Raw genomic sequence first — 25,910 nt, 5'->3', positions numbered from 1 at the left:
ACTTTATAATATATAATAGATCTAAATCTAATATTATAAATGAATTTTTTAAAATAGAATTAAACTTTCTTAAGATAATATTGGAAAGACTAACATTATTAATTATCTTTGTACTTTTATGGCATTACTCCATAATATCTAATATCATACTTAATATGTATATCATATAAAAATAAAGTTTTTAATATATAAATGATTGCAAACTACTTATAAAATTAAATTAGATTTAAAAAGTCCATTTCTTAAATATTAAATTTCACACTTTTGTTATAAACATGCAAATGAATTTATTATTAGATTAAAAAAATAAAGAGTATGTAAAAGGAAATCTTTAATTTTGATAACCAATAATAGTTACTTGTAAACATATCTTTTTAAAAAAATTCAACGAAATAAAGGGAGTACAATTAATAGACTTCATCATAGATGCTGTGGTTTGTTGCTTGAGTATAAATGTAAGCAACATTTGTTATTCTAAAGTCTTAAGAGTTTTATGATTCTCATAACCTAATTTTCCTGTGTTGTTTTTCTTCTTATAATGAACTAATTGGGGAAGTTGGAGTTATTATCGACATTAAAGAAGCATTGTGATCTGAGACCTTTCCTTCAACTGTATAGACTCCCAACATTAATGACCCGTGCCATACATATCCTCCTTCTCCTTTCCCACCGACTTTCATAATCATAAGTACCAAATTAATTTATAGCCAGTCATATCATACACGACCAAATTTTATTTATTTCAATTCAATTCAATTACGATCGGATTAATTACTTTCTCTTTTTATTTTCTTCTTCTACAACTTATACTAAAAATAGTCACATAGTTTTGTAAAAGACATTCATTACTACTTGACTCAGTTAATTCAAGAATCAATTGATTTTTTTGTCATTATTGAAAATCAGGATATATATACTCATCCTACTGAAAGTCTGGATGTTTATCACTAATCTATTGAAAACCATAATGTATCACATAAAATAATTATACTCAGATATCCAAAATGTTAAATAATACTTGGGAAGAAAAACTTTTAGATAATATGAAGTTGGTAAAAGGAAAGAAAAAAGAAAACAATATTGATTAGGTGGTAAAATTATATCATTTATATTTTTCTGAGCTTCTATTTAAAAAAAAATAGTCATATTTAATGAACTTAAATATAAACAAATCTTAACTTAAAATTTTTATTTAACGTTATTATTTCAAAAATATTTTATCTTTCATCCTAGAAATCATTTCCATTAAGTATATGACACGGTATTCTTTATAAAATATACTTCTTTGTAGCATGAAATTAAAAATATTAAATGAATAATTAAATTATTTTTAATACATGGAAGAGGAGTATTAAAGTGTATCTTTAATGCATTGATGGATATTTTGCTTTTGACTAAGTAAGCATTGGTTAAAGCTTGAGATGTGCTAATCTGATGAAATTAAGTTTTAAATATAATAGGCGTGGAGTTACGTGTCAGGCTTCTTTAAAGGTGAAATGAAGATTCATTTATTATATGATCTTGAACCCAACTCTTCACAAAGGTACTTTGGAAGAAGGAAAGTGCATGAACCTATTTTTGCTACGCAAGAATGAGGTATAGTAGTAAAACAGAACTCGTAGAGTTTTGATCTATAATAAATAACTTGTTACTTAAGTTGTGAAACTGTGTACTATGAAAGGTTAGCCAACTTGGCAAGCATGTCACAGTTCGCACGTACATAGGTAAAGACCACCAATTTTGACACTTCTACCTTTATGTTCTGCCACCTACTATATAACCACCTCAACACCCCTTATACATTTCGCTCACTCTTCATTATTCAAGTTACTATGGTCTCCTTTCACAAAGCGCTGTCTGAGACCCCCATAACAGAAGTTCCTGCAGAATTTGATTCTCCACCAAGGAAGAGAAAGTGCCATGAAGAGACCCTCACTGAAGAATTCTTCAAGATTCACCCAACTGATGCAGAGAAACGAAAATCCATCTTTGGTATAGAGCTTCACCTCGAGACACCATTACCTTCGCATAAACTGCGACAATACCTAACTATTCAGGTATACTATATATATAAATATTGATATTATACATGTGTGTGTGTTAAACTTTATACAAAGCTTTGTACTGGGATGTTTCTTCTGAAGATTAATTTCTACTGAAGAATCTACAGACAAACATCTTGATCAAGCTTTGAAATTTATGTTTAAGGATGTGTATGATCATTATCTAATGTTTGCTACAAAGCTTTCTAGCTTTGTCTACTGATTTTGGTTGAAATGAGTTAATCTGAAGTTTATAACTATTGTGATGCAGTCAGGGCAGATACACTTGAGCAACGCAGGGATGGGTATGATGAAGACACCAGATTCGGAGAGAAACTCTGATCCTAAAGCATCATCACTTGGTCAAATGAGCCTGGACCTGGAGCTGTCACTGAAGAAAAAAGAAGATAGCTATGACATAAATGAGAAGAACTGTGGTTCGACCAGGAGCACTTTTGGTGAGCATGATCTGTTGATTGAATCAAGCAAGTGTAATAAAATGGATGATTCAGGTGCTTTAAGTCGACCTCCACCGTGGCTATCATCAGAGGGAGATCAGAAGGAGATGATTGCAACGGTTTGTATGAGATGTCACATGTTGATAATGCTGTGCAAGTCATCCCCTACTTGTCCAAACTGCAAATTCATGCACCCACCGGATCAGAACCCTTCCAAATTCCTGAAGAGGAAGAAGGTGGAGCCTCTCTCATGCTAATTACTTGAGAACGTACAAATAAGTGTTTGGTTGAAAATTCTGAAATATATGTAGAAATCATGGCCAAGTTGTATCTTTTAATTACCCCTTGAATATATGGTCCAGGTTTCTTTTATAGTTTGTCTAGCTGTGTTAAAAACAAGGTGGTATTTAACCTACCTACCTACGTAGTGGTGGCTTAACTGTTAGCTAGGATGAGTAATGGGTGATTGAAAAGAACTAACCTAGTGAATCATAATGGTATCTATGTACATAAAAGAGTATCCTTGATCATCCAAAATTTATGTAAGATGTTGGTATATATATAATAGTAGATTTTAGGTAGGTGCTTTTAGGATTTCTAATTAAGCAAGACCATTTTCTCTTAAGGGCTCTTACAGCTTTCACAACACCATGGTTTGGTTCTTCAAGTTGTAACAAAATGTTTCTATATGTACTGGCATTTTCTTCTCAAGTATATTGAGACAGAGCTTTTGATATGTTGCATGGGAAACTGTGTTTTTATTATGTGCTAGATTATGTAACTATTTCCGTTGCATAGTCTTCACTTTCAATTGATTTCATGACAGTTCATGTGATTGAAAAAATTAGATACTGAATCTGAAGGGTTTCTTATTTTTATTTTTTTCTTTTCACTGCTTTGGCCTTAGAGAGAAGGATGGCTATTTTATTGAAGCACACGAATATAACTAAAATTATCGATTAAGATGAATTCTTATTCTTTTTGTTCCATATGTGTGCAATGAATTGAATACCATGAAGAAATGACGATATACATCTCACAAAAATGAGATATCCTGCAAGAAAAAAGTTATCTGCCAATTTGTTGAGAAAATGCTCGTGTAAAGTATTTTATCTCAAGAATTATATAATAACTTTCTTAAAAAAAAATCTCTAATTAATATATCTTTTATTAATTACATATATGGATTAATTTTTATAAATAATTTATTATTTTTTTAAAGTTTGAGGAGATTAAATTTACATAATTTTAAAATTTAAAATTCAATTTCATACATATTAAAAAAATTACAGAAACTAAATACACACTTTTTTTCTCTTGGCGCACAATAGCCATCGCAATCCAACCCCAAACTTTTTTCTCTTCTTACACCTGTTTTTATTACGCAAAATAATATACAAACATATCCCATATACTATCTGTTGGTAAGTTTCTTTCTTTTGTATTTAGAAATTAAAAATCTAATAAAAAATTTCTCAATTTTATATCCTTATTTTAATGACTACTATAAGATACTACATGAAATAAAGATATTTATGTTTAATGCAAGAATATTTGTTTTGGAAAAACTAGTAAACAAAGATATTTTAGTTTAATACAATAATTTTTTATTTTAGTAAATAATTTTATTTAATGTACTCTATTAACCTACCAAGGGCAACTAAGATCCTAGAAGTTCTTCTGACTAGAAAATGTTGTAGACATTGTGGTCGTTCCTTTAATCTAAGATTAGATATAAAATTCTAATAGTACTAAGACGATCACTTCATCGAAAATGGAGAAAAGGCTAAAATTAATGAGGGCAAATGAATATCTGAAAATATAGCAATAGCATTAATTTGCTTACGTCGGTTATAGTACATTTTCCATTCTCATTAAATGCATATTGGGCGTTAATGTGTAGCGTCATGCTCATCTACGTTTCTTTTGGTCCATAAATTCAAGATAGTGAAGCTAATAAATAGTAGTTAATATTTACACATTCCACATTAAATAACCTAATTTAATAATCCACTTTATATGTCACATTTAGGAACAAGAGATAACGGCGAGTAAATATGCACGTGGAAGGTCAAGAGGAGCAGGTCTTATCTTCTTCTATTTTATTTTTTCTTCATCTTCTTATGTTTTCTGCCTTTAGTTTTTTCTCTCTCTATTTTACTCTTTTTCTAATATCTGTAATTACCTTAATTCATTTTTCATGTACAACAAACAGATTCCACTAATAGATGAATGGCATAATACCCAATTTTGTCCCCACTTTGGTTCGGAAATCTCAAGTTAGTCCCTTTCTAGAAATGTGAGTGGAATGGATCCTTACTTGTAATTTTTTGAGTCTAATCAGTCCTTTCCGTTAAATAGAAGGAAACGGAGTTAGTGGGCTGATGATGTGGCAGTTGTCTTTGGTGAGGTGTCAAGATGCAAGCTTACGTGGTGTTAGGGTTCCCCATACCCCGGAAATTTGATCTCGCGGCGAAGTGCTTCGAGCGCGCCACTGATCTGGTCTCGAAGCTTGACACTGATCTGGTCTCGAAGCTTGACATCAATTCAATCGTCGACGCTGGAGAGAGAAAACTGTTGCTGGATCTGAACCTGGCACGGTCCCGAACAGCGTGGGAGGTTCAGGATCCAAGCTTGTCGGTGGCGCTGCTTAACCGGAGCAAGAGCTTCCTCTTCGGTTCGTGCGACCACTACGCGGATCTCGCGAAGCAGTTCATGGCGTTTGGGAAACGCGTGCTGTCGAACAGCGGCGCGGACGCGAGTCGCGAGGCGCTGAAGCTGATGAACGAGGCGTTGGAGCGATACAGCGCGAACACGGGAAGAGAAGGTGGAGATCCGAGGGTTGAGGTGGAAGGCACTTAGGTTTATTGCTGCGATTCATTTGCAAAAAGAGGAATATGAGAGCGTGATAAAGTGTGTGAAGGTTTTGAGAGACTCGGCTGATGGCGGTGACGAGCATCCGAGTCTTTCGGTGTTGGCGATGAAGGCGTGGTTAGGGTTGGGAAGGCATGGTGAGGCGGAGAGGGAGTTGCGGGGTATGGTGATTGACAGAGGGATTCCGGAGGGAGTTTGGGTTTCGGAGGTGGAGGCGTATGGGCAACCCTAACACCACGTAAGCTTGCGTCTTGACACCTCACCAACTGCCACATCATCAGCCCACTAACTCCGTTTTCTTCTATTTAACGGAAGGGACTCATTAGACTCAAAAAATTACAAGTAAGGATCCATTCCACTCACATTTCTAGAAAGGGACTAACTTGAGATTTCCGAACCAAAGTGGGGACAAAATTGGGTATTATGCCTAGATGAATTTAAAGTAAGTTTTCTTTCTATTATCAGTTCTTTTGGTTCTATTAGTGAGAGTTTTAAAGTTGTACCGGTCATACTAATTGAAAATTTTATTGAATTAATTAGTTCACTCTTTTTTTTTTGTACTTTGGTTGATTTTGATAATATTTTATTTGGTTTCAATAATTTTATATTTTTAATTTTGTTTTGTTATTACTTACAACCCAAATAACTATTTGATAAGAAAATTTATTTTGAATTATAAATAAACTTAACTAGAATTATGAAATGGCTTTTGAATGTTATAGATATTAGAGTCGTTAACTTTGTGTCTAGATATGTTGGATTGATTTTACTTAAGAAAATATTATGAAAAATATCGTTGATAAAAATTGTGTGATGATAAAATTGAAATCTATATATGTAAGGAGATTTGGAATTATGAATAGGGTTTAAGCGAACTTTTATATTTGAGATTATTTGTTATCTCATATATCTAAAAATACAAAACACAAAAATATGACAGAATATTAACATGGCTTTGATACTAAATGATACAATTTGGAAGCTAAAAGGAACCAATCTCCCAACAGTGTTGCTCTAGCGGTACACTTTATGAATCTTACTGTCTATACATGATGATGTTACAAGATGAAGAGAAAAGTAAGCTCGGTAATTGGAAATGACATGCACATTGTGGAGAAAGTGCATGCTTGCATAGTGCACTGTAGTGCAGTTGTTGCTGGTCAGTTGTTAATGAGAGCAAGATATATCCTAAATCGACATGAGAGGATGGGTTTACTATGTTTTCTGTGCGTAGGATTATCTATTTGGTTGAATATTTTGCAATTTATTTATATGTTTAATATTATGATCATATTTTAGTTCGGTAGTTGTTTATATCCAATTAAGAAAGAAAAGAATCTGCAACAAGTGGTTAGAGTCTCAAGAAATAATGAAGTCGACTTTCTATCTTAATTATGAAATTTTAGAATTAAATTCGAAATATATTTTGGAAGATTATTTTCATATTGTTATGTCATTTTATGTTTGATACTGTTTAATTCTAGAGCAACACATACCTTACCTTAGTGTGAAGTGCATGATACACTACAAGAATATGGTGATGCTAGAGTCCGCCAAACCGATTCTAAAATGACACTACTATAACTATAGAAATGAGAGTGGGCTAAACAGAATCTAACCTGACGCAAATACTTTTTAAAATTAAAACTTATAACATGATACGTATCGTAGGGAAACAGGGTTAAAATCAAGAACGAAATTGAATTTAAATTAAATAATTGAACGTCAGTTTAACACACACATGGTAAAATTATCATTAAAATAAGAAACATCAAAAGGTTGTGGGACTATATCGACGCAAAGAGAATATTTTATTAAAAGTAGTGTCGGTACAGCCGACGCTACGAGTAAAGTGTAATATATGGTGCCATGGCCGACTTTAATTACTAAAATTTCATCCAGTATTGTAAAAACGAGTAATTTGGTACAGCCTGCCAGCCCTTGACTTAATTTGATCCGACTCATTTATTAACAAATTAAAAAAATTTAAACTCAATCCGATCTACTAATGATTGGTAAATTATATGAGTTGACTTACAAGATCACTTAATTATAACTTTTTTTCAAATGTAAAAAAAAAAATTATTTCTTTTTGGTAATCAAATTTAAATAAATTTTACCCAAAAATGATGTTAAATTTCAAAGACAATTCAAAATAAAAAAGTATCAAACAACCCAAATGTAATCCAAAAGCAAGCACAAAAAATGAATAAATAAGTTTTAAAAATTGATCATTTTTGTATCACGTATCCATTTTTAGTATTAAAGTCTTGAATAGATAAATCCATAATATTTTTGTCTTGAAAACTTATTTTTCTTTATAAGTTTTAAAAATTGATCATTTTTGTGTCACTTATCCATTTATAATATTAGAGTCTTGAATAGATAAATCCATAATATTTTTCTATCTTGAAAACTTATTTTTGTTTATCCTCATCTACAACACAATAAAAAATGTTAACTAATAATATTGAAACATAAATTAAGAAATAATTAAATTAAATTAGGTGGGTTGGTGAGCCAACCTAGCTCACCACGGGCATGTGGCGACGAAGGTGGCATTGGAAGGATGGAAGCGTCAAACCGAAGATCAAATCGGTGTTGGAGACAGATCGACCAATGCCATCATCTATTTGAAGCATTTTGTCATACAGCTAAAGCGCAACATCAACTATCTCACTCGCGATAGGCAAGAATCAAATAATTTGTAAGATAAGAACGTCTGAACACATTGTTTTAAAGTTTAACAAAACTTTTAAAAGAAATAACTTTTAACAATTTAAATGAAAATACACGCATAATGTCTAAATACTTAGGATTGTCTAACGCTTTAAAGCATATACGTATTAGTACTTCTTTGTTTGTTGTGTTGTGTTCTCTTTTTCTGTGTAGATATCTACCTTTATTTAAAAGTGTGCATAAGAATTAGAACAACATTAATAGATAGGAAGATATTCAAGAAATGTTTCCTTCATGCCTTCTAATTGTCCCTTCCGTACCACAATACAATTGTCTCTACAGGACACAACATAGCTTATGACTTCGTACCATAAAGGCTATACAAGAATGCTTCATGAAGAAGTCTATATAAAGAAATTTGATGAAGAGAAGATAACATATTGTTGCTTACACTCATGCTGTTGTTTCTTTCTTTAAACTTTGTCATCTAAGTCTTGTTCTTTGAAAAAGAAAAGTTCTTTACTAATTTTCAAAATCACTTTGTATTGATTTCCAATCCTCTCTACGACAATTACATATTCTCTTCTTGTAATTTGTAAAACACTTTATTGTTTTCACATTCAAAAACTACTTGTAAGTTTAACTCAGTGGAGTTAACAGTCTAGTCAGTTAGGCTAGTTCATACTAGGAGTGGTAATACTTGACCTAATGATAACGTTGTCGTTGACGAAATTAAATTAATATTACTAAACTTTAGCAACTTCAGTATTGCTAAGATAGTAGCTAACAAAATAGAAAGGGTAAATTCAACTCTAAGTCGGCTAAACAAAAACAATAAAGAAGATACAATCAATAAAAGATTAAAGAACAAAATAACGAAAAATAGAAAGAATTAAATTTATAAAAAGATTTGAAAAGATAAAAACAATGATAAAGAAAATAAGTTGATTTCACTACTTTTAGAAAATAGGATTCATCATTGGTTATCTAAAGATTCTTGTTCAATTAATTATTGTCTTATATTTTCAAATTAATCAATGTAAATTCTCAATTAATTTGTTGGTGTTCTCACTCTTAACCAAAATACATTCTCAATTAAAAACAAGAACTTTGTAAATTAATCATAGTAAATTTAATCAAAGTACATTCTCAACTAAATATAACAATGTCTAATCATGTCCATTCTTTTACCTCTTATATCAAGTAAAAAGCTAATTAACCATAATACATTCTTGATTAATTATTGTTAAAGTTTTTACCACTAATCAAAGTACATTCCCAATTATTGGAAAAAACTCATTCAATCACATGAAAGTTTCTAACTTTAATCAAAGTAAATTCTCAATTAAAAATAAAAACCCTTATATGATTGATATTTTATGTAGATTTACTAATGAATCATTATTTTGTACTATTCACTTAGCTTTTCGCACCAATTTGTACTATATGTTTAATTTTCCATTACTGTCTCATTTTCACTATTTGGGCTTAATTAGACTATTAATTCTTATTTTTATTAATTTGAATTATTTGAGCTTAATTATTTCAATTATTATTTATAGGACAATTTTGGAAACACATTTTGGGACAAGAGTGTGGCCACGTCAATAATTGTATTTAATAGCGTAGTGTAATTTTAATTATGTTAGTTTTGGACAAATTTGACTTTTGGGCCTAGTTTTGGTCAATTTTAGGAGAAGCCCATACTAAGGATAAAATTGTAATTTGGGGTTTTAAATACCCCAAATCAGATTTGAACACTCTCCTTCCCTCCTTCATTTTCGTTTTATCCTTTAGGGTTTTGAGCATTGGGCGTTTTCTTCCACCCTCCCTTGTGGGGGTTTAGGTTTGCTTTCTTGTATTGAATCTCGTTTCTGTTTTTAATTCCAATTGCGTTTTTATTTTCGTTCCTTGCTTCCAATTGTGTTTTCAATTTCGTTTCAAGCTTTGCATTTAAGTTTCATTTACGTTTGTTGTTACGTTTTATGTGCTATAATTTTATTTTGTTTTGTTGTTTGGGTTTCGTTTTAATGTTAGCTTAAGTGTGCTTAGTTGGTCATTAACGAAATTGCATTGTTTCTATGAGATTTCTTAGTTGGAATTGTGATTTTGCTACTCTAATTTGGCTCAATATCCAATCTATTTTGCGCTTGCGATTGGGTGTACGCTTAGTTTCCTAATTGGTGTTTAATCTTCGCTTAGTTGATTGGACTATATGGTGTAGAATTGATTGAACTTTTGTATTGCATTCGCTTAGTTTGTAATTATGAAAACATGGTTAGTCTTCGCTTAGTTGGTTAACTTGTGTCGGATTAGGAGTTAGAGTAGTACTTATTTGTTGCTAATCTGTGATTGGAAGCATTATAATTGGGTTAGTGACCAATCGTTTTCAATCATTGTTGAATTCGAGTCTTAATTTAGTGCATTTCATACTAAAAAACTTTCGAGAAACCCCTCATCCCCCCACCAAGTGATGAATCAATATTTTATACTATTCACTTAGTTTTTCGCACCGAATTGTGTTAGTGAATTGTTTTTAATTATCCATTATTGTCTCATTTTCACTATTTGGGCTTAATTGGACTATTAATTCTTATTTTCATTAATTTGAATTATTTGGACCTAATTATTCCAATTATTATTTGTAGGACAATTTTGGAATCATATTTTGGGACAATAAGGGTGTGGCCACGTCAACATTATAGTTCAATTTCGTTTTATAATGTAATTGGGTCAAACTTTATGACTTTGGACCCATTTTTGGTCAACATTAGGAGAAGCCCATTAAAAGGGCATTTTTGTAATTTGGAGCTTTTAAAACCCCAATTCAGATTTCAATCTCCCCTCCTCATTTTTACGTTTTTCTCTTAGGTTTTCAGGAGCTCTTGGTGCGTTTTAACCCCCCCCTCTTTGGGGGTTTAGGTTTTCTTCTTTTTCCCTTTCCTTGTGAATGATTTACGTTTTTAATTACAATTTCGTTTTTATTTCTTGCTTCCAATTGCGTTTCCTGTTTCGTTTATTGCTTCCAATTGCGTTTTGAATTTCCTTTCTTGGTTCCTATTTCGCTTTTGCCTTTTCGTTTTTGCTTGCTGTTCCATTTTCTAATTTCTGAATCTGTTTCGTTTTGTGCATTTTGTTCCAGATTTAATGTTGATTTTGTTTTCGTTTTGTTGTTTGGGTTTCGTTTCAATTGTAGCTTAAGTGTGATTGGTTGGACATTAACAAAATTGCATCGTTTCCATGAGATTTATGAGTTGGAAGTGTGATTTTGCTGCTCTGACTTGGCTAATATTGAATTTGTTTTGCGCTTGCGATTGGGTATACGCTTAGTTGCCTAATTGGTGTGAAATCTTCGCTTAGTCGATGAAACTGTATGGTGTAGAATTGGTTGAATATTAGCATTGTGTTTGCTTAATTTGCTTTTATGAAAACATGGTTAATCTTCGCTTAGTTGGTTAGCTTGTGTTGGATTAGGGGTTAGGGTAGTGTTTAATTGTTGCTAATCTGTGATTGGAAGCATTGTAATTGAGTTAGTGACCAATCGTTTTTAATCTGTGTTGAATTCGAGTTTTAATTTAGTGCATTTCATACTACAAAACTATCCACAAAAACCCCCCACCAAGTGTTCAATCTAATTCTTGAACCACATTTGGTCCTTGACAAACGACCTAGGAGCCACTTCCTAGTATTATACTGCACTTAATTGCACATTAAATTTGATTCGGGTACGACCTCGATCAAAATTTTGGCGCTGTTGCCGGGTACCAACAGTTCAATCTTAGGTTCTTTGTTGTGTTAGTGTGTGTTGTGTGTGTGTTTTTGTGTGTGCTGTTATGGTCTGTGTGCGTGTTGCATGTTTAATTGTGTTGTTTGTTATTTGTCTGAGTCACAATTAGGAGAAATAGGATGTTCTTTGGCTTGTAAGGCACTGTAATGCAATGAAATAATAATGTGTGAATGGTGTTTTGCCTCACGGAGTCGGAATTAGACAAATCCTATGTGTTTTTTGGGTGGAAAACTATGAGTAATGTAAGTCCTGTGGCTATGCCACATGCCCAGGCCTCTGAACCCAAAGAAAGTTTGTTTACTATTTCTTTTTTATATTTTAGGTTTTATTTTACCGTTTTTTACACTTTCATGTGTCGGTTAACATAGCTATACTTTGAGTTTTGATTTAAAATTTTTTGTGTTATCTTTCCATGATTTTTGGGGGTTTGTCACAAATTTTCAGCTCATTCTGAGTTGATTTGCTTATACTTGCTGTTTAAGCCCTTATGTTTTCACTATGTTGACTTTTGCTGATAGAGTTGACTTAGTGTATGGCTAAGGGCAATCTTGGACCATGACCACCCTTTGATCCTGATATTGATAGGACTTTTCATAGATTAGTTAGGCATTCTAGGAATTTGTAGTCTTTGCATTTAGATAGCCTTAGTTGCATAATTAACTGCATTCTCTTTTTCAATGTTTGCGTATTTTGGTTATGTGCATAATGCTTATTCTGCCAGTGCCTCTAATTATGATTCTCCTTCTGTATGTGCCTCTGATTATGAGTTTTCTTCTGCATGTAACTCTGATTATGATTCTCCTTCTGTGTCCACCCCTCCATATTTTGGGCATATTGCATATGTTGCATCAAATTCTACTTCTGATTCTCATTTGTATTCTGTTGATTTCTATGATGAGAATAATATGGCTCATCCTCCAACTTTTGAGAGTGCTCTTTGGGAGCCAATTCCACCTTATGAGGATGATGTTCATTGCGTTTTCACCACTGGAATGATACATTTTCTGCCTAAGTTTCATGGTTTTCCAGGAGAATGCCCACATAAACATTTGGAGGAGTTCCTTATCATTTGCTCTACAATGAAACCTCCACATCTCCCGGATGATCACATTTTCTTAAAGGCATTTTTGCATTCACTAAAAGGAGCAGCATGGGATTGGCTTTATATTCTTCCTCCAGGATCCATCACTGCTTGGGAAGATCTTAAAGGACTATTCTTGGATGAATTCTTCCCTACTTAGCATCATTTTGATCAGTATGGTCACAACAACAATTTTGCATGGAATGATCTTAACTTGAGATGGTATGGTACTCCACAACAACATCAATCTCAAGAAGCACCATTTCAGAATTGTTGTATGGCCCCTCTACCAGTCCAGGAACAACAACAGCTGCAACTTCATGAGCCTGCCCAAATAACTCCTCCACCTTATGCTTCTGAGCCTACATTAAAGGAGTTGTTAAAGCAGATAACTATTCAGAATATGCAGTTTCATCAGGAAACCAGAACTTCCAACCAGGAGACAATAGCTTCCATCCAAAGCTTAACTAATCAGATGGGGCAGATGCCATTCAGCTTACTCAAGAACAATCTCAAGATTTAGAGTTACCATTTCAAACTGTTCAAATTCCGAAAATTGATGTCAGTGCCATCGACCTTGGAGATGGGAAGCAAAGTCATGTGCTCATTATGCCACCTACTTTCCCACCTTCATATGTCCCTACTCTTGCACCTGAGGAGGCGGATACTAATAAAGATTTTGAGGACCAAGCAAATATGAGTAGGAATTTTGAGTCAGGTACACTCTCTTCGTCTTCCACCACTTGTTATGAATTGCTTATGTCTCCCATTCAAGGCAAGAACATGGAAGAATCAAATAAGGAGACTCTAGCAACTTTTAGGGAAGTAGAGGTGAACATACCTCAGATTGATTATGCTGTTGATGATTATGTTGTTCATGGGTATGTTGTTGATGATTATATTGTTCATAAACATTTTTTTAACCCTCCCTCTCTGCATGATGAGAACCAATTGTTTCTATCACATTTGAATGTTTCTTTTCCATGCACTCAACATGAATTTGAGTCTGTTGTTGATATTGCTTCTAAGTTTGAATCTCATTCATGTTCTGGGAGTACATTTGATGTTCAGTCTTGTTGAGATTATTGATAGGGGAGCACTGAATTAGCAGAACCCACAATCTTAGTAATATCTGATTTTTTTATGATGACAACGCATAATTAATAACACATGTGAATTATGTGTTACATGTTCTATGCTTACATGTTATATGTGTATATGAGAACATGATTGTGTTGTTGCTATGTTGTTCATTGCATTTCACTGTGTTATATATGTGATTTTGTACATGAATGCATGACACATGTTTTCGATGAGAAAAACCACAAGCACAAATGTTGAATTTTAATTGTGTGGTAAAACAACAATTTTAATTCGATTACATTATGAGGTGAATCGATTAAAACTCGTGTCTTTGCACAAACTTTTTCAATGTGCTGTGAGAGTTTTTCAAAGAGAAAAGTTTTCAAAACTTTGCTTAGCATTGTTGCATAATCGATTGCATGCGATATGTATTCGATTAAGTTTGTTACTGTTTTGAAATCTGTTAATGCTTGATATAACCGTCACAACGACTATATTTTTAAATGTAGTGACCAAGCAGTAAATGCTATTTGACTGCATTAATTGTGAATTCAATTAATTATTTTGACTGCTACTAACTGTGATCAACTACTTGTGATTTTTTGAAGAGCAAGGTTGCTGAGTTTTAAAGTTTGATCTATCTGCACATTTGGGTGTCTACTGCAAGATCAGGTTCTACAATCTGCTGAAGATTTGGTTGAGTTCCTTGTTGTGATTACAAGAAGAAGGACGTGTTGCGTTCTTGACTTTAAGGGTGCCTCAAAGGGGTTAGAATGCAGGAGAGGGGATTCTTGCTGCTAGTATGTTTATGTATTGCCTATATTTTGATTAGAGGGTTAGAGAGGTGTTTTATATTTTTGACGTGAGGTCTCTATAAAAACCTTGTTGTAAAAACCTTGATCATTATAGTGAATTGGCTTCCTGTGGTTGAAAGGACACTGGATGTAGGCTTGGCCGAACCACTATAAAAACTCAGCGTTTGATCTTTCTTATCCCTACTCTTTTACATTCAACCGATTATACTTTATACTCATTTGATTAAATTTCCGCTGCATTGAAAATCTTTTAACTTGCGTTTCAAAAAAAGTATAAAGGAATCTCTTTTGGTGAAAAAGATTTTGAAAGTTTTAAATTTTATACTTCACCAATTCACCCCTCCTCTTTGTGTGAGAAATTAAGCAATTCTATTTCAACAATTGGCACCAGAGCTGGTTTTCGTAAAATATTTGAAAAACTAGTCGATTACTATTTTCATTAAATCGACTGATCCTGGAAAATGGCTTTTAATTCTCAGACCTTTGGTGAAGGTGCTTCGACAAATAGACCACCACTATTTGCTGGAGAAAATTATGCTTTTTGGAAAATAAGGATGCAAATTTTTCTTGAATTGGTGGATAAATGAGTTTGGGATGCAACTCTAAAGGGTCCATATGGGCCTACTCATGCTTTAAATGGAAAATTTGTTTTGAAATTTTTTTCAGAGTGGACTCAAGATGAGAACCGCAGAGTTCAATATGATGTTAAGGCTAGAAATGTGATTGCATCAGCACTAATCATGGATGAATTTTTCAGGATTTCCCAATGTAAAACTACTAAGGAAATGTGAGAGGTTCTTCAGGTCACACATGAAGGAACAAATTAAGTGAAAAAGGCCAGAAAGAATTCTCTCATACAAGAGTGTGAGCTGTTCAGAATTAAAGCGGGAGAGACTATCTATGAAGTACAAAAATGATTCACACAAATAGTCAATCACCTCATGGCTCTCGGGAAAGTGTTTGATAAAGAAGAAATCAACATAAAGATCCTTAAAAGCCTCAACAGAAGCTGGCTGCCGAAAGTCACTGCAATATCTGAATCAAGAGACTTGACCAACATGAACATGGCCACCTTATTTGGAAAACTTAGAGAACATGAATTGGAGCTTGGAAGGCTACAAGATGAAGAAGAAATTGAAGAAAATAAATCAATTGCTCTAAAGGCCACAAGCAAGAAAGCTGCAAAGAATCTTGAACCTGAAGCTGAATCAGATGCAGAAGTACTAGAAAAGGAAATCATGAATATGATGGTGAGAAAATTTAATTGATTCATGAAGAATAAAAATTCTGTAACTAACAATGCAGGTTTTTCAAGAGGAGGAAAGAAGAGCTCAAGAAGCAACACTGTACAATGTTATGAATGTGGAAAGGATGGTCATATCAAGCTTGACTGTCCAGACTTGAAGAACAAGCAGAAAGAATTCATCAAGTATCCTCAGGAAAAGAACATGAAGAAAAGGAAAGCATATATTGGATGGGAAAACAGTGATGGAGACTCTTCAAGTGATGATGATTGTAGTGTTGAAGAGGAGTCAAATTTATGCTTCACGGCAGGCTCTGCACACTCTGATGATGACAGTGATCGTGAATTTGAGAATGAACCAATAGAAGTCAAGTACTACATGTTGTTGGATGCATTTCAGGATATACATGCAGAAGCCATGTGACTCTAGTATAAGGTGAATCGATTATCCTCTGAGAGAAGAGACTATAAATATAGAATTGATAATCTAGTTGAGGATAATGAAAAGCTTGAAAAAGATCTTGAAGATGCTTTGAAATCTGCAAAGACAGTCAAGACCGAGATACAAATTGTTGAGAAAGAATGTGATAATTGTCCAATACACCTTGAGAAAATTGATTACTTAACCAGCACATTAGCTAAATTTACACAAGGGAAAGAAAATCTTGATGCTGTGTTAAGATCATCTGGAAAAGCTATCTACAGACAAGGTATTGGTTATAAGGCTAAAAGTAATAGGATAAACTCAAAGAAATTTATTGATCTAAGTAAACCTACTACTAATGCATGCTTTTACAACAACACACTTGCTCACAATGTTAGAAATTGCTATTTTAGAAATGTTGGAGTTCCAAAGGGAAAATACAAATGGGTTCCTAAGGAACAACCTCCTGCTACTAACAAGAAATGACCCAAGTTCAAATGAGTACCAGTGTCAAAACCTTTTAATTGTTCTGCAGGAAAGGAGCAGTAGTTGTTGAAGCAGTATTCAACTCAAGGATGAACTGCCATGATGAAATCAAAAATTCTTGAGTCACTGATTGTGGTAACTGTAACAAAACTCTTTCATGCATCATAAGCATTTGAATGATTGACTGTTATATGCATGTTTGTTGTGTGCTGTTTGATTGATTATTTTCTGTGAAAATATAGTTGTACAAATTTTTATCGATTATGTTCTGAACTGAGTCGATTATAATCTGTGAATGTGTTTCTCTGTTTTTGGTAACACTCTGTTAAACATTAAGTCGACTTTGTTCTTAAAGGAACCAAATAATAATCTTCGTTTTGAGCTTTCTTATGATTTGAAAATTTGAAATTTGATAAATCGATTAAGTTCTATTTTTGGTGTGAAAATGAATTTTAGGGTTCCCTCCAAATTGGTTTTACTGGTCTATTAACTCTAACGATGAAATTTGTCACTCACGCTTTCTCCGCAAACATTGAAATTCTTTCCTCTTTGGTATTCCAAAATTTATCTCTCACATTCTATATCAAATGGCATCCTCGTCATCTTAAAGAAAGATAGTGAAGACTCTAGGCCACAAGAATATGAGTAGAGGATCAACCTTGGACGGATGGATCAGCGATGATAGTGCGCAGTTAAATTTTCTAGACTGTTGGAAAATGAGGAGGCTGATCACTCACAAATATCTGAAACTGAGTTTTTTTTCAGGAAAGGGGGTTTTATGTTTCAAAGTTGGCTGAACTGTCAAGGCCTAAAGAAGTTCGTAGAGATGGCTGACCCGTGGTACCCTGAACTTGTAAGGGTCTTTTACTCTAATCTCAAAATAAGTGATGGAACGCTCTGTTCCAGAGTAAAGGGGGTAGATATCAAACTGACTGATGAAGTGTGGACGAATATTGCTGGGTTCAAGCTGGGAGGAGAGAAATCCCATCTAGACAGTGAAGGATTTCACAAGTCCTCCGTGTATCAGGATAGTCTAAGGAATCTAGATGAAATAAGAGATTATTCTCATTATAAAACTGGAGGAATGAAGAAGGATGACAGGTTGGTTGTCTTTGTCATATCGTGGATATTGATGTCAAGGGGTAGTAATCATGCACAGGCAACTACAAAAGACCTATATCTTCTAAAGGATATAAAGGAGAACATCCAAGTTGACTGGCCTACTGCAATATCAGATAACATGCTAAAGGTGACAAGATTCGAGTCAGCCATGCTACCCTACTGCGTATTCATCTCCAAAGTATTGATTCATTTGGGAGTAGAGTGTGTCAATGAACCAAGTGAGTCATATGACAGGACAAACATGATAGACAAATCTTCTTTAGACCGCATGGGGCTACAACATACTCCTGATGGTTTTAAAAATGAGTTTGCTGAAGAAGATAATGATGCTGCAAAATCATCTTCCATTCCCTATAGATCTCGATCTGAATTTGAGAAAGCTCTACTAAAGGAAATAAGATCTTTAAAGATTGTCTACCAAGGAATAAGGCAAGATGTACTGCTTATAAAAGAACATTTGAACTTGGATGCTCATAATGAGGAGTTAGAAGCTGAAGAAAGTTTTGGTGAGGAAGGTAGTACACGAGTAGGGAGTGCAGTAGAGGATATGGAAGAACAAGAAGGACACAATGACAATGTTGAGGAAGAAAGTAATAGTGACATGCTTCTTAGGTCATATCTTAAGAAGAAAAATAAGAAAAAGACTTAAGAATTTAATTAATCAGTAGTTCCTGTTTTAGGCGTTTTGTTATGATTTGTTTTGCTAGTTGTATATGCCAGTTATATTTTGGCTTTATCTTATTGTACTTCAAGTTTGATACCAATGAAATCAGTGTTAATCAAATCTGTAATTCAAAGAGTATATCAGTGAATTGAACAAAACTGATTGCATTAAATCGATTACACTGTGCCTGTATGCGAATGAATTATTGATTACTGTTACATTCATACATTTTCATACTCACATTAATTCTTGTATAACATTGATTCTAAAATGCTTGATCTGGAAAGACTTTGAAAGGTTTTGCAGGAATATCACTTGCTGACTGGATGGAACTAGATAATCTAAAATATGCTACAACAAGAAATCGACTCTGACTGAGATCAAATTGATTAAACATCAACAGGGGTTTAGAGATTCCAAAACTAGAATATCTTATATCTTTAGATCTTGTTTTATTTGCTGTCGATTGTTTATTTCTGCTTATATCTCTATGCTTATCTGTTGTATAAAATATCTGACATAATAAGAGATTGAAATGTGTTGTTTGATTGAATCTGTTAAAATAGAATGGCTTAATTTTCAACACCAAGAGGGGGGGGGGGGTGAATTGGTGAAATACAAAAACAATGTTTTCTTTAAATGTTTTTCCGCAAAGTAGATGACTTTAAAAACTTTCTTGAAAAACAAAGAAAAAGGTTTTTAAGTGCAGCGAAAATAAAGTTGATTAAACGCAGTACATAGTCGATTAAGTAAAAGTGCAAGGATAGAAAAATCAAACACTGCTTTTTATACTGGTTCGGCCAAGCCTACATCCAGTGTCCTTCCTCACCAGGAAGCAAATGCACTATAATGATTAAGGTTTTTACAACAAGGCTTTTATAGATACCTCCACGTCAAAAATATAAAACACCTCTCTAACCGTCTGATCGAAATATAGGCATACAACACACAAAGACCAGGAGCAAGATGTCCCCTCTCCTGCCGTCTTCAACCCTTTGAGAAACCCCTCAAAGTCCATAACGCAACACGTCCTCTTCCTCTAGTCACAACAAGGAAACAACACCAATTTTCACAAGATTGAATTCCTGATCACCAAAATAGACACCTTCAGTGCAGATTTGATCAGACAGTAAAAGCACACAATCCTTGCTCTTCAAGCTATCTCCAAAGATGAACACCACAGTCTTCTTTAAGAGTTCTTGGAGCTTTTCCCAAATCTGTAAGACCGCACTAATTTGAAAATTATCACACAATTCCTTAGATTCTCAAAACTTCTTACAGAATTCAAATTTGCGTCAATATATAGTTTTTCACAATTCTGGCGCTCTTCAGTCGACTTTGCCACTAATGAAGTCAAATCCAGTCATGACAGTTATAAGAGTTAGTTGCAGTTATAGCAATTAATTGATTACGCAATTAATGGAGTTGATTCACAATTAATGCTTGGTCAAACATATTTAAAAATATAGCCGTTAGGCACTTTAAGACAAGCATTAACAGAATTTCCAAACATAACGAACTTAGTCGAATGGCTTGCGCACATAGTCGACTTTGTAACAGTTAAAAATATAGATTTGAAAAACTTCTCACAGCACACTTTGAAAAAGTTTGTGCAAAACCACGAGTTTTAATCGGCTTACTTCATAATGAAGTCGACTTAAAATTGCTGTTTTGCTACACAATTTAAGTTCAACTAAAGTGCATGTGGTTTTGCTTTTCCAAAACAGTTTTCATGCAATCACAGATTAAATCTCACATATATAACATAGTGAATTGCAATGATCAACACAACACAAACATGTTCTCATATAATCATAATCATGAAAGTAATAAACATGTAACACATAAACACATGTGTTATTAATTATGTGTTGTCATCATAAAAAACCAGAAGCTCTGAGATTGTAGGTTTAGCTAAACCAGTGCTCCCCTATCAACAATCTCAACAATCTCCCCCTTTTTTGATGATGCACAACCATGATTAATAAACAACCATGTTGTACACAACAATACAGATTATCAAACAAATATCAATCCATATATGAGTACAATTCTCCCCCTTCGGGCATTAGCAAAAAAGGTATGCAAACATGGATTGATATTCAAATAATCAATTATTTCAGAGATGCATCAGTAAATCAAAATGCAAACAAAGATGCTCCCCCTGTCACAGATAATCACATAAGAAAGAATGTACTCTCCCCCTTAAGTATAGGCATGTGAAATATCTAAAAAATATGTAATGCTCCCCTTGTCATTATGCATGTTTCATATTCGAAACCCAGATGCACAATGCAGTATTCATAGAATATAACAGAGCATTTATTGACATTTGACAGATTTGTATCAGTTAGAAAACATGTAAGCATATCAATACAACAATCTCAGTATAATCTCTCAAACATTTCAATCAATTATAACACATAGATATAACAGATATAAAAGAATCAACAGTATGTAATCAATAAAGAGATAACGGTATTCCAACTCATGGAATTTTTTTTAACCTTTGTTAACCACAGTCGACTGTCGTAAATTCATAATCAACTTCGTTTCTTTTTATTAGAGTTGAATCTCCAGTATTGTTTATCTAGAAGCAATGTTCTTGCAAATAGAGCATTTTAGAATCATTGTAATGCAAGAATTGTTACAGGTAAGAAATGAATGTGTAAATGTATGAATGCAACTATAATCAGTAATACATTCAACTTCATACATAACACAATTGATTATATCAGATTTAATCACAATTATAGTACTGATTTATGACAAACAAAATATCTGGTTTCATTAACATTGATCTGTAATTACAATCAGATAACCAAAACACAATATGGCATAAGAAGCCAACTATAAATTAACACGAAAAACATTAAGCAAGTATCTACTAACACACAACCTAAACACAAGACAATCAAAATGTATGACAGTAGACTGTAAACACAAGACACGTATTCTGTTTCAGATGACTCTACAATCTTTTCTTCAGCAATGTTCTTTCCACTTTCAAAATCATCAATAGAAGTATCTCCAAAACCATTTATTCTTAGTGCATAGTCCATCTTCCGATGCAGCTCAGTGAATGATCTTTGAAGCATCATCATTTTCTCGTCAAGTCTTTTGAATCTTTCATCCACAAATTCTTCAAATCTTGTTTAAGGCCGAAATTCATATCTTGATGAATCAATATTTACAGGATTCATTTCATAAGTACCAGGAATGTACTCATCCTAAGAACAACTCTTCTAAAACATTATGCTTATTGCAACAAATTGTTCTTTCATGTGTGATATCCACATTCTTCATTCTCAAAATTTTACTTATGAACACTCCATATGGTAGATGATACTCCTTTTGTTTTGCAAACTTTAACATATAATCACTTATCACCAAAGACCAATCCGTTTGAGTACCAGTTTGCAATGCATAAAGCAGGTACACATCTTCACCATTCAATATGGATCGATCCTCACCCCTTGGAAGTAGAATCCAGGTGATCATGCATGCGCATAAGCATTCTTCTTTGCGTAAATTCTTAATATCAAAGGATTCATATTTCCCTACCATGTCAGGATTTTTCAAGAAGTTATTGTAGATATCAGTTTTGTAGAATCCTGGTTTCCCCTTATGTGCATTCAGTCCTTCTTGTTGCAATCCTGCTACATACTTCTAGATGGAATGATCAATACTTATCTTCACACCCTTTACTCTGTACGTGAGACAATTTCCCTTCTTTTTCAAATTAGAGTAGAATACCTTCACAAGGTTTGGATAATAGTCCCCTTGAAGTTCAACAAACTTTGTCAAACCAGCTTTCTGTAACCATTCTTGAAATAAGAAGCCTTCACTGCGGAAAAACGAAATACTTAAACACTTGTGTTTGATCACTTCTTTGTAGCCCCATTGGCATATGAAATCATTGCGTTGATCGTCATCACTGAAGCACCCAAAAGTATCAGCTTCTATTCTAGAAGATGCAGAGTGCTTCCCTGGTCGTGAAGATGAAGCGACCATCTTGTAGAATTTTGTATACAATGTAGAGACTCTTTAATAGAAACAAGGGTTTTGTGTATCTTGTGTGAAACAGACTCAAAATAAGCATACATATATAAAGGCGCGAACCAGGCCCATTCAAATTTTCAAACATAGAAAGCCCTAAAATTGAGATATCTAATCGGTTTTGTTAAACTTAAAGTTGACTTAAGTATGACAGAAAATTATAAAAAACACTTATATCACAAAGTATACTTGACTATACACTTAATCAATTCGATTAAAAATCGTGCTATTGAATTTTCACAAAAAGCAATCTCATTCAATCAATCATCAATCATACATTCAATAAGCAATCATTCAAACAAATGTTATGCATGATGTAGTGATAAAATAATTGTTACCGCTTGTAGATACTCAAGAACTTTGATATCATCCAGTTAGTTCATCCTTGAGTTTTGCATTTTCATAGCATCTACTTTCCTGCAAAACAACTTAAATTTTTCGATGTTGGTACCCATTGGAACTTGGGTCCGGTCTGGTTAGTTGTAGATAGATGTTCCTTGGGAATCCACTTATATTTCCCTTTTGGAACTCCAACCTAATGGCAACCCCTTTAGGGACTTCCCATCCAAAGAAGTATCAACTAAAACTAAGACTAAAGAAAGGGAAGTAGAATAAAGATTGCTAAAGCTCTTTCCTTATCTAAGTCTTAGATAGATTCTCTTTAACTAAATCCATTTACATTGTTTTGTAGGACACTAAAAAAGAGTGGAAAGTTCCTAGGAGAGTTGCCAAGCAAGGAGGCAAAGAAGAATGCATTGTGCAGCCAGCCGTGTAGCTTCTTTGAAGCATGTTTTCAACATTTTCCATGTGAAACATGCGGCCAACAACATTTCCCACGTGAAACATGCAGCCAGCCAAATTTTTAATGTTTCCCACGTGAAACATGCAAGCCAGTCGTGTGGCTTCTTCTGCCCACCTCCCTTGGAGCTTCATACACGTTGAAAATGTTGCAAGTAGATTGCTAGGCACGCTTCTCTTACTCTATAAAAGAGAGCTTCTTCTCATTGTAAAAGTAACTTGAGTATAATAGTGAAATGTTGCTGAAATACAGCCACTGCTCTGCATGAACCTCTTGAAATGCATCACGCAACATGTCTTCTTTGACTTCTACAGGTTTATTTTCGAATTCCTCATCACTGTCATAATCATTGATTGCAGATCCAGCCATGAAGCAGATGTTGGATTCTTCTTCAACATTGCAGTCTTCATCACTTGAAGAATCTAAATCACTGTTTTCCCAAGCAATATATGAACTCTTTTGGTTCCTGCTTTTCTCTTGAACCAATCTTGTTTTCCCTTTCTGCTTGGCTTTCAGATCTGGACACTCAGGCTTGATATGTCCTTCTTTTCCACATTCATAGCATTGGATGGCAGTGGTTGTGGACTCCTTTCTTCCTCTTGAGAAACCTGCATTGTTAGTGAAAGAACTATTATTTTTCATAAAACGATTAAATTTTCTTACCACCATACTCATCAATTCTTTATCATGCAGATCAGTCTTTGAAGCTTTTCGGATTGTGGCTTTGAGGTTCTAACTCATGCTCTCTGAGTTTTCCAAACAAGGTTGCCATGTTCATGCTGGTTAGATCTCTTGATTCTGATATAGCAGTAACTTTCGGCTTCTAGCTTCTATTGAGGCTTTTCAAAATTTTAATGTTGATTTCTTCCTTGTCAAATACTTTTCCTAGAGCCATAAGATGGTTGACAATGTGTGTGAATCTTTTTTGGACTTCATAGATTGTGTCCCCTGCTTTCATTCTGAATAATTCATACTCCTGAATGAGTGAATTTTTTTTGGCTCTTTTCACCTCATCTGTTCCTTCATAAGATACTTCCAAGATAGAACGCGAGACAACTTACCTTTGAAGCGTGAACGAAACCTAAGCTCTGATACCAACTGATGGACGAACGTCCAAGGAGATGACGAATGTGCGTGTCGTGAGCTCCTTCGAAGCTTCCTCCAGAGATGAACGCAGCGGAATGATGAAAATGATGACGAGAACACGAAATCGAAGATTGACTCGAACGAAAACTAAACTATGAATAGACTCCAGAAAATCCTAAGATCTAAGGTTTAAACGGTGGAAAACCTAGATTGTTCGGTGGAAAGTGGATTAAACGGTAGAAAGGGAAAAACAATCGATGAAATCGAAAGGCAAAGTGAGAATGATGAAGGAACCCTAAGTTTGGATGAAGATGTTCAGTAGAAAGGTTTGTAATGGATGAGACGAAGCAAAGAAATGAAGGAAGAAGGAGATTCTAGGAAGAAAACTGGCTTACTGTGAAGAACCCTCGAGAGGAAGAATGAGATGTGGTTTTGCGAGATGGAGAAACGAGAGAGAGAATGTGGATGTGCGTGTCTGATGCGCGAGAGGTCAAATGCGAAATGAAGTGGCGTTTCTGTGCGTGAGAGGAAAAGCCAATGACGTGGAATGGAGGAGCTGATGCATGCGCAAATGAGGTGGCAGCGAAGGAGAGGTAGCGTGGAGGAGAGAAGCACCGTGAAATTTGGAAAATGAAAGTGAGAGAGGTGCTTGGAAGGTGGCTAGAGGGAGTCTTTGGACTATCTAGTCTATGACTTTCAAGAGAGAATAGTTTCTGATTCAGAAAACTCAATTCTCATTAATCTCAAAAGTGCTAATACAAGAGAGGAACTGGGTATTTATAGTAACCCATGCTCCTTACAAGCTAAAATATGTGCACAATAAAATGAGAAAACTACAAAAAGAGGACACTGAGAAACACATCAGGCAGGATTCCATCATACCCTCCCTCTTAAAAAAAGATTTGTCCTCGAATCTGGCAATCGCCTTATGAAGAAGCTCCACACAATCTTTGGGAGCATGGCCATCTTGGAGTGGCCTTATTCTTTTATATCCACTTTTTCTTCCTCCTGGATCAAACACAAATCTGCAATAAACATCAAATATATTTTCAATTAATATAAATCCAAGAAAGAATTTTTCAATAAAATCAAGGAAATAAGGACTTCTAATATTTTGTTTTATCACATTTGGAAATTCTAGAAGTCCAAATTTACTTTTGTCTTGACTTATTTCTTTCCTAAAAGATAAGAATAATTCAAGATTTGAA

General features: G+C 34.0%; 1 protein-coding gene across 1 annotated transcript; it reads left to right on the top strand.

Annotated features, from left to right (window-relative positions):
* Positions 1-1,802: 1,802 nt before the first annotated feature.
* LOC124827139 (uncharacterized) lies at positions 1,803-3,236 on the top strand. Its single transcript, XM_047300133.2, has 2 exons — positions 1,803-2,057; positions 2,314-3,236. Exons 1-2 carry the CDS (start codon positions 1,833-1,835, stop codon positions 2,755-2,757), a joined length of 669 nt encoding a protein of 222 aa, XP_047156089.1. The 5' UTR covers positions 1,803-1,832; the 3' UTR covers positions 2,758-3,236.
* Positions 3,237-25,910: the final 22,674 nt, after the last annotated feature.

Source organism: Vigna umbellata, chromosome 1 (assembly GCF_029865625.1).
Source record: "Vigna umbellata cultivar VRB3 chromosome 1, Vumbellata_1.0, whole genome shotgun sequence".
NCBI classification, from domain to species: domain Eukaryota; kingdom Viridiplantae; phylum Streptophyta; class Magnoliopsida; order Fabales; family Fabaceae; genus Vigna; species Vigna umbellata.
This window is presented reverse-complemented; position numbering and strand designations above follow the sequence as displayed.

Bases quoted from the DNA above. Each gene is read 5' to 3' on its own strand.
- LOC124827139 (XM_047300133.2), top strand. From the start codon at position 1,833: ATGGTCTCCTTTCACAAAGCGCTGTCTGAGACCCCCATAACAGAAGTT. The intron at 2,058-2,313 runs GTATACTATATA...ATTGTGATGCAG, and splicing joins GACAATACCTAACTATTCAG to TCAGGGCAGATACACTTGAG.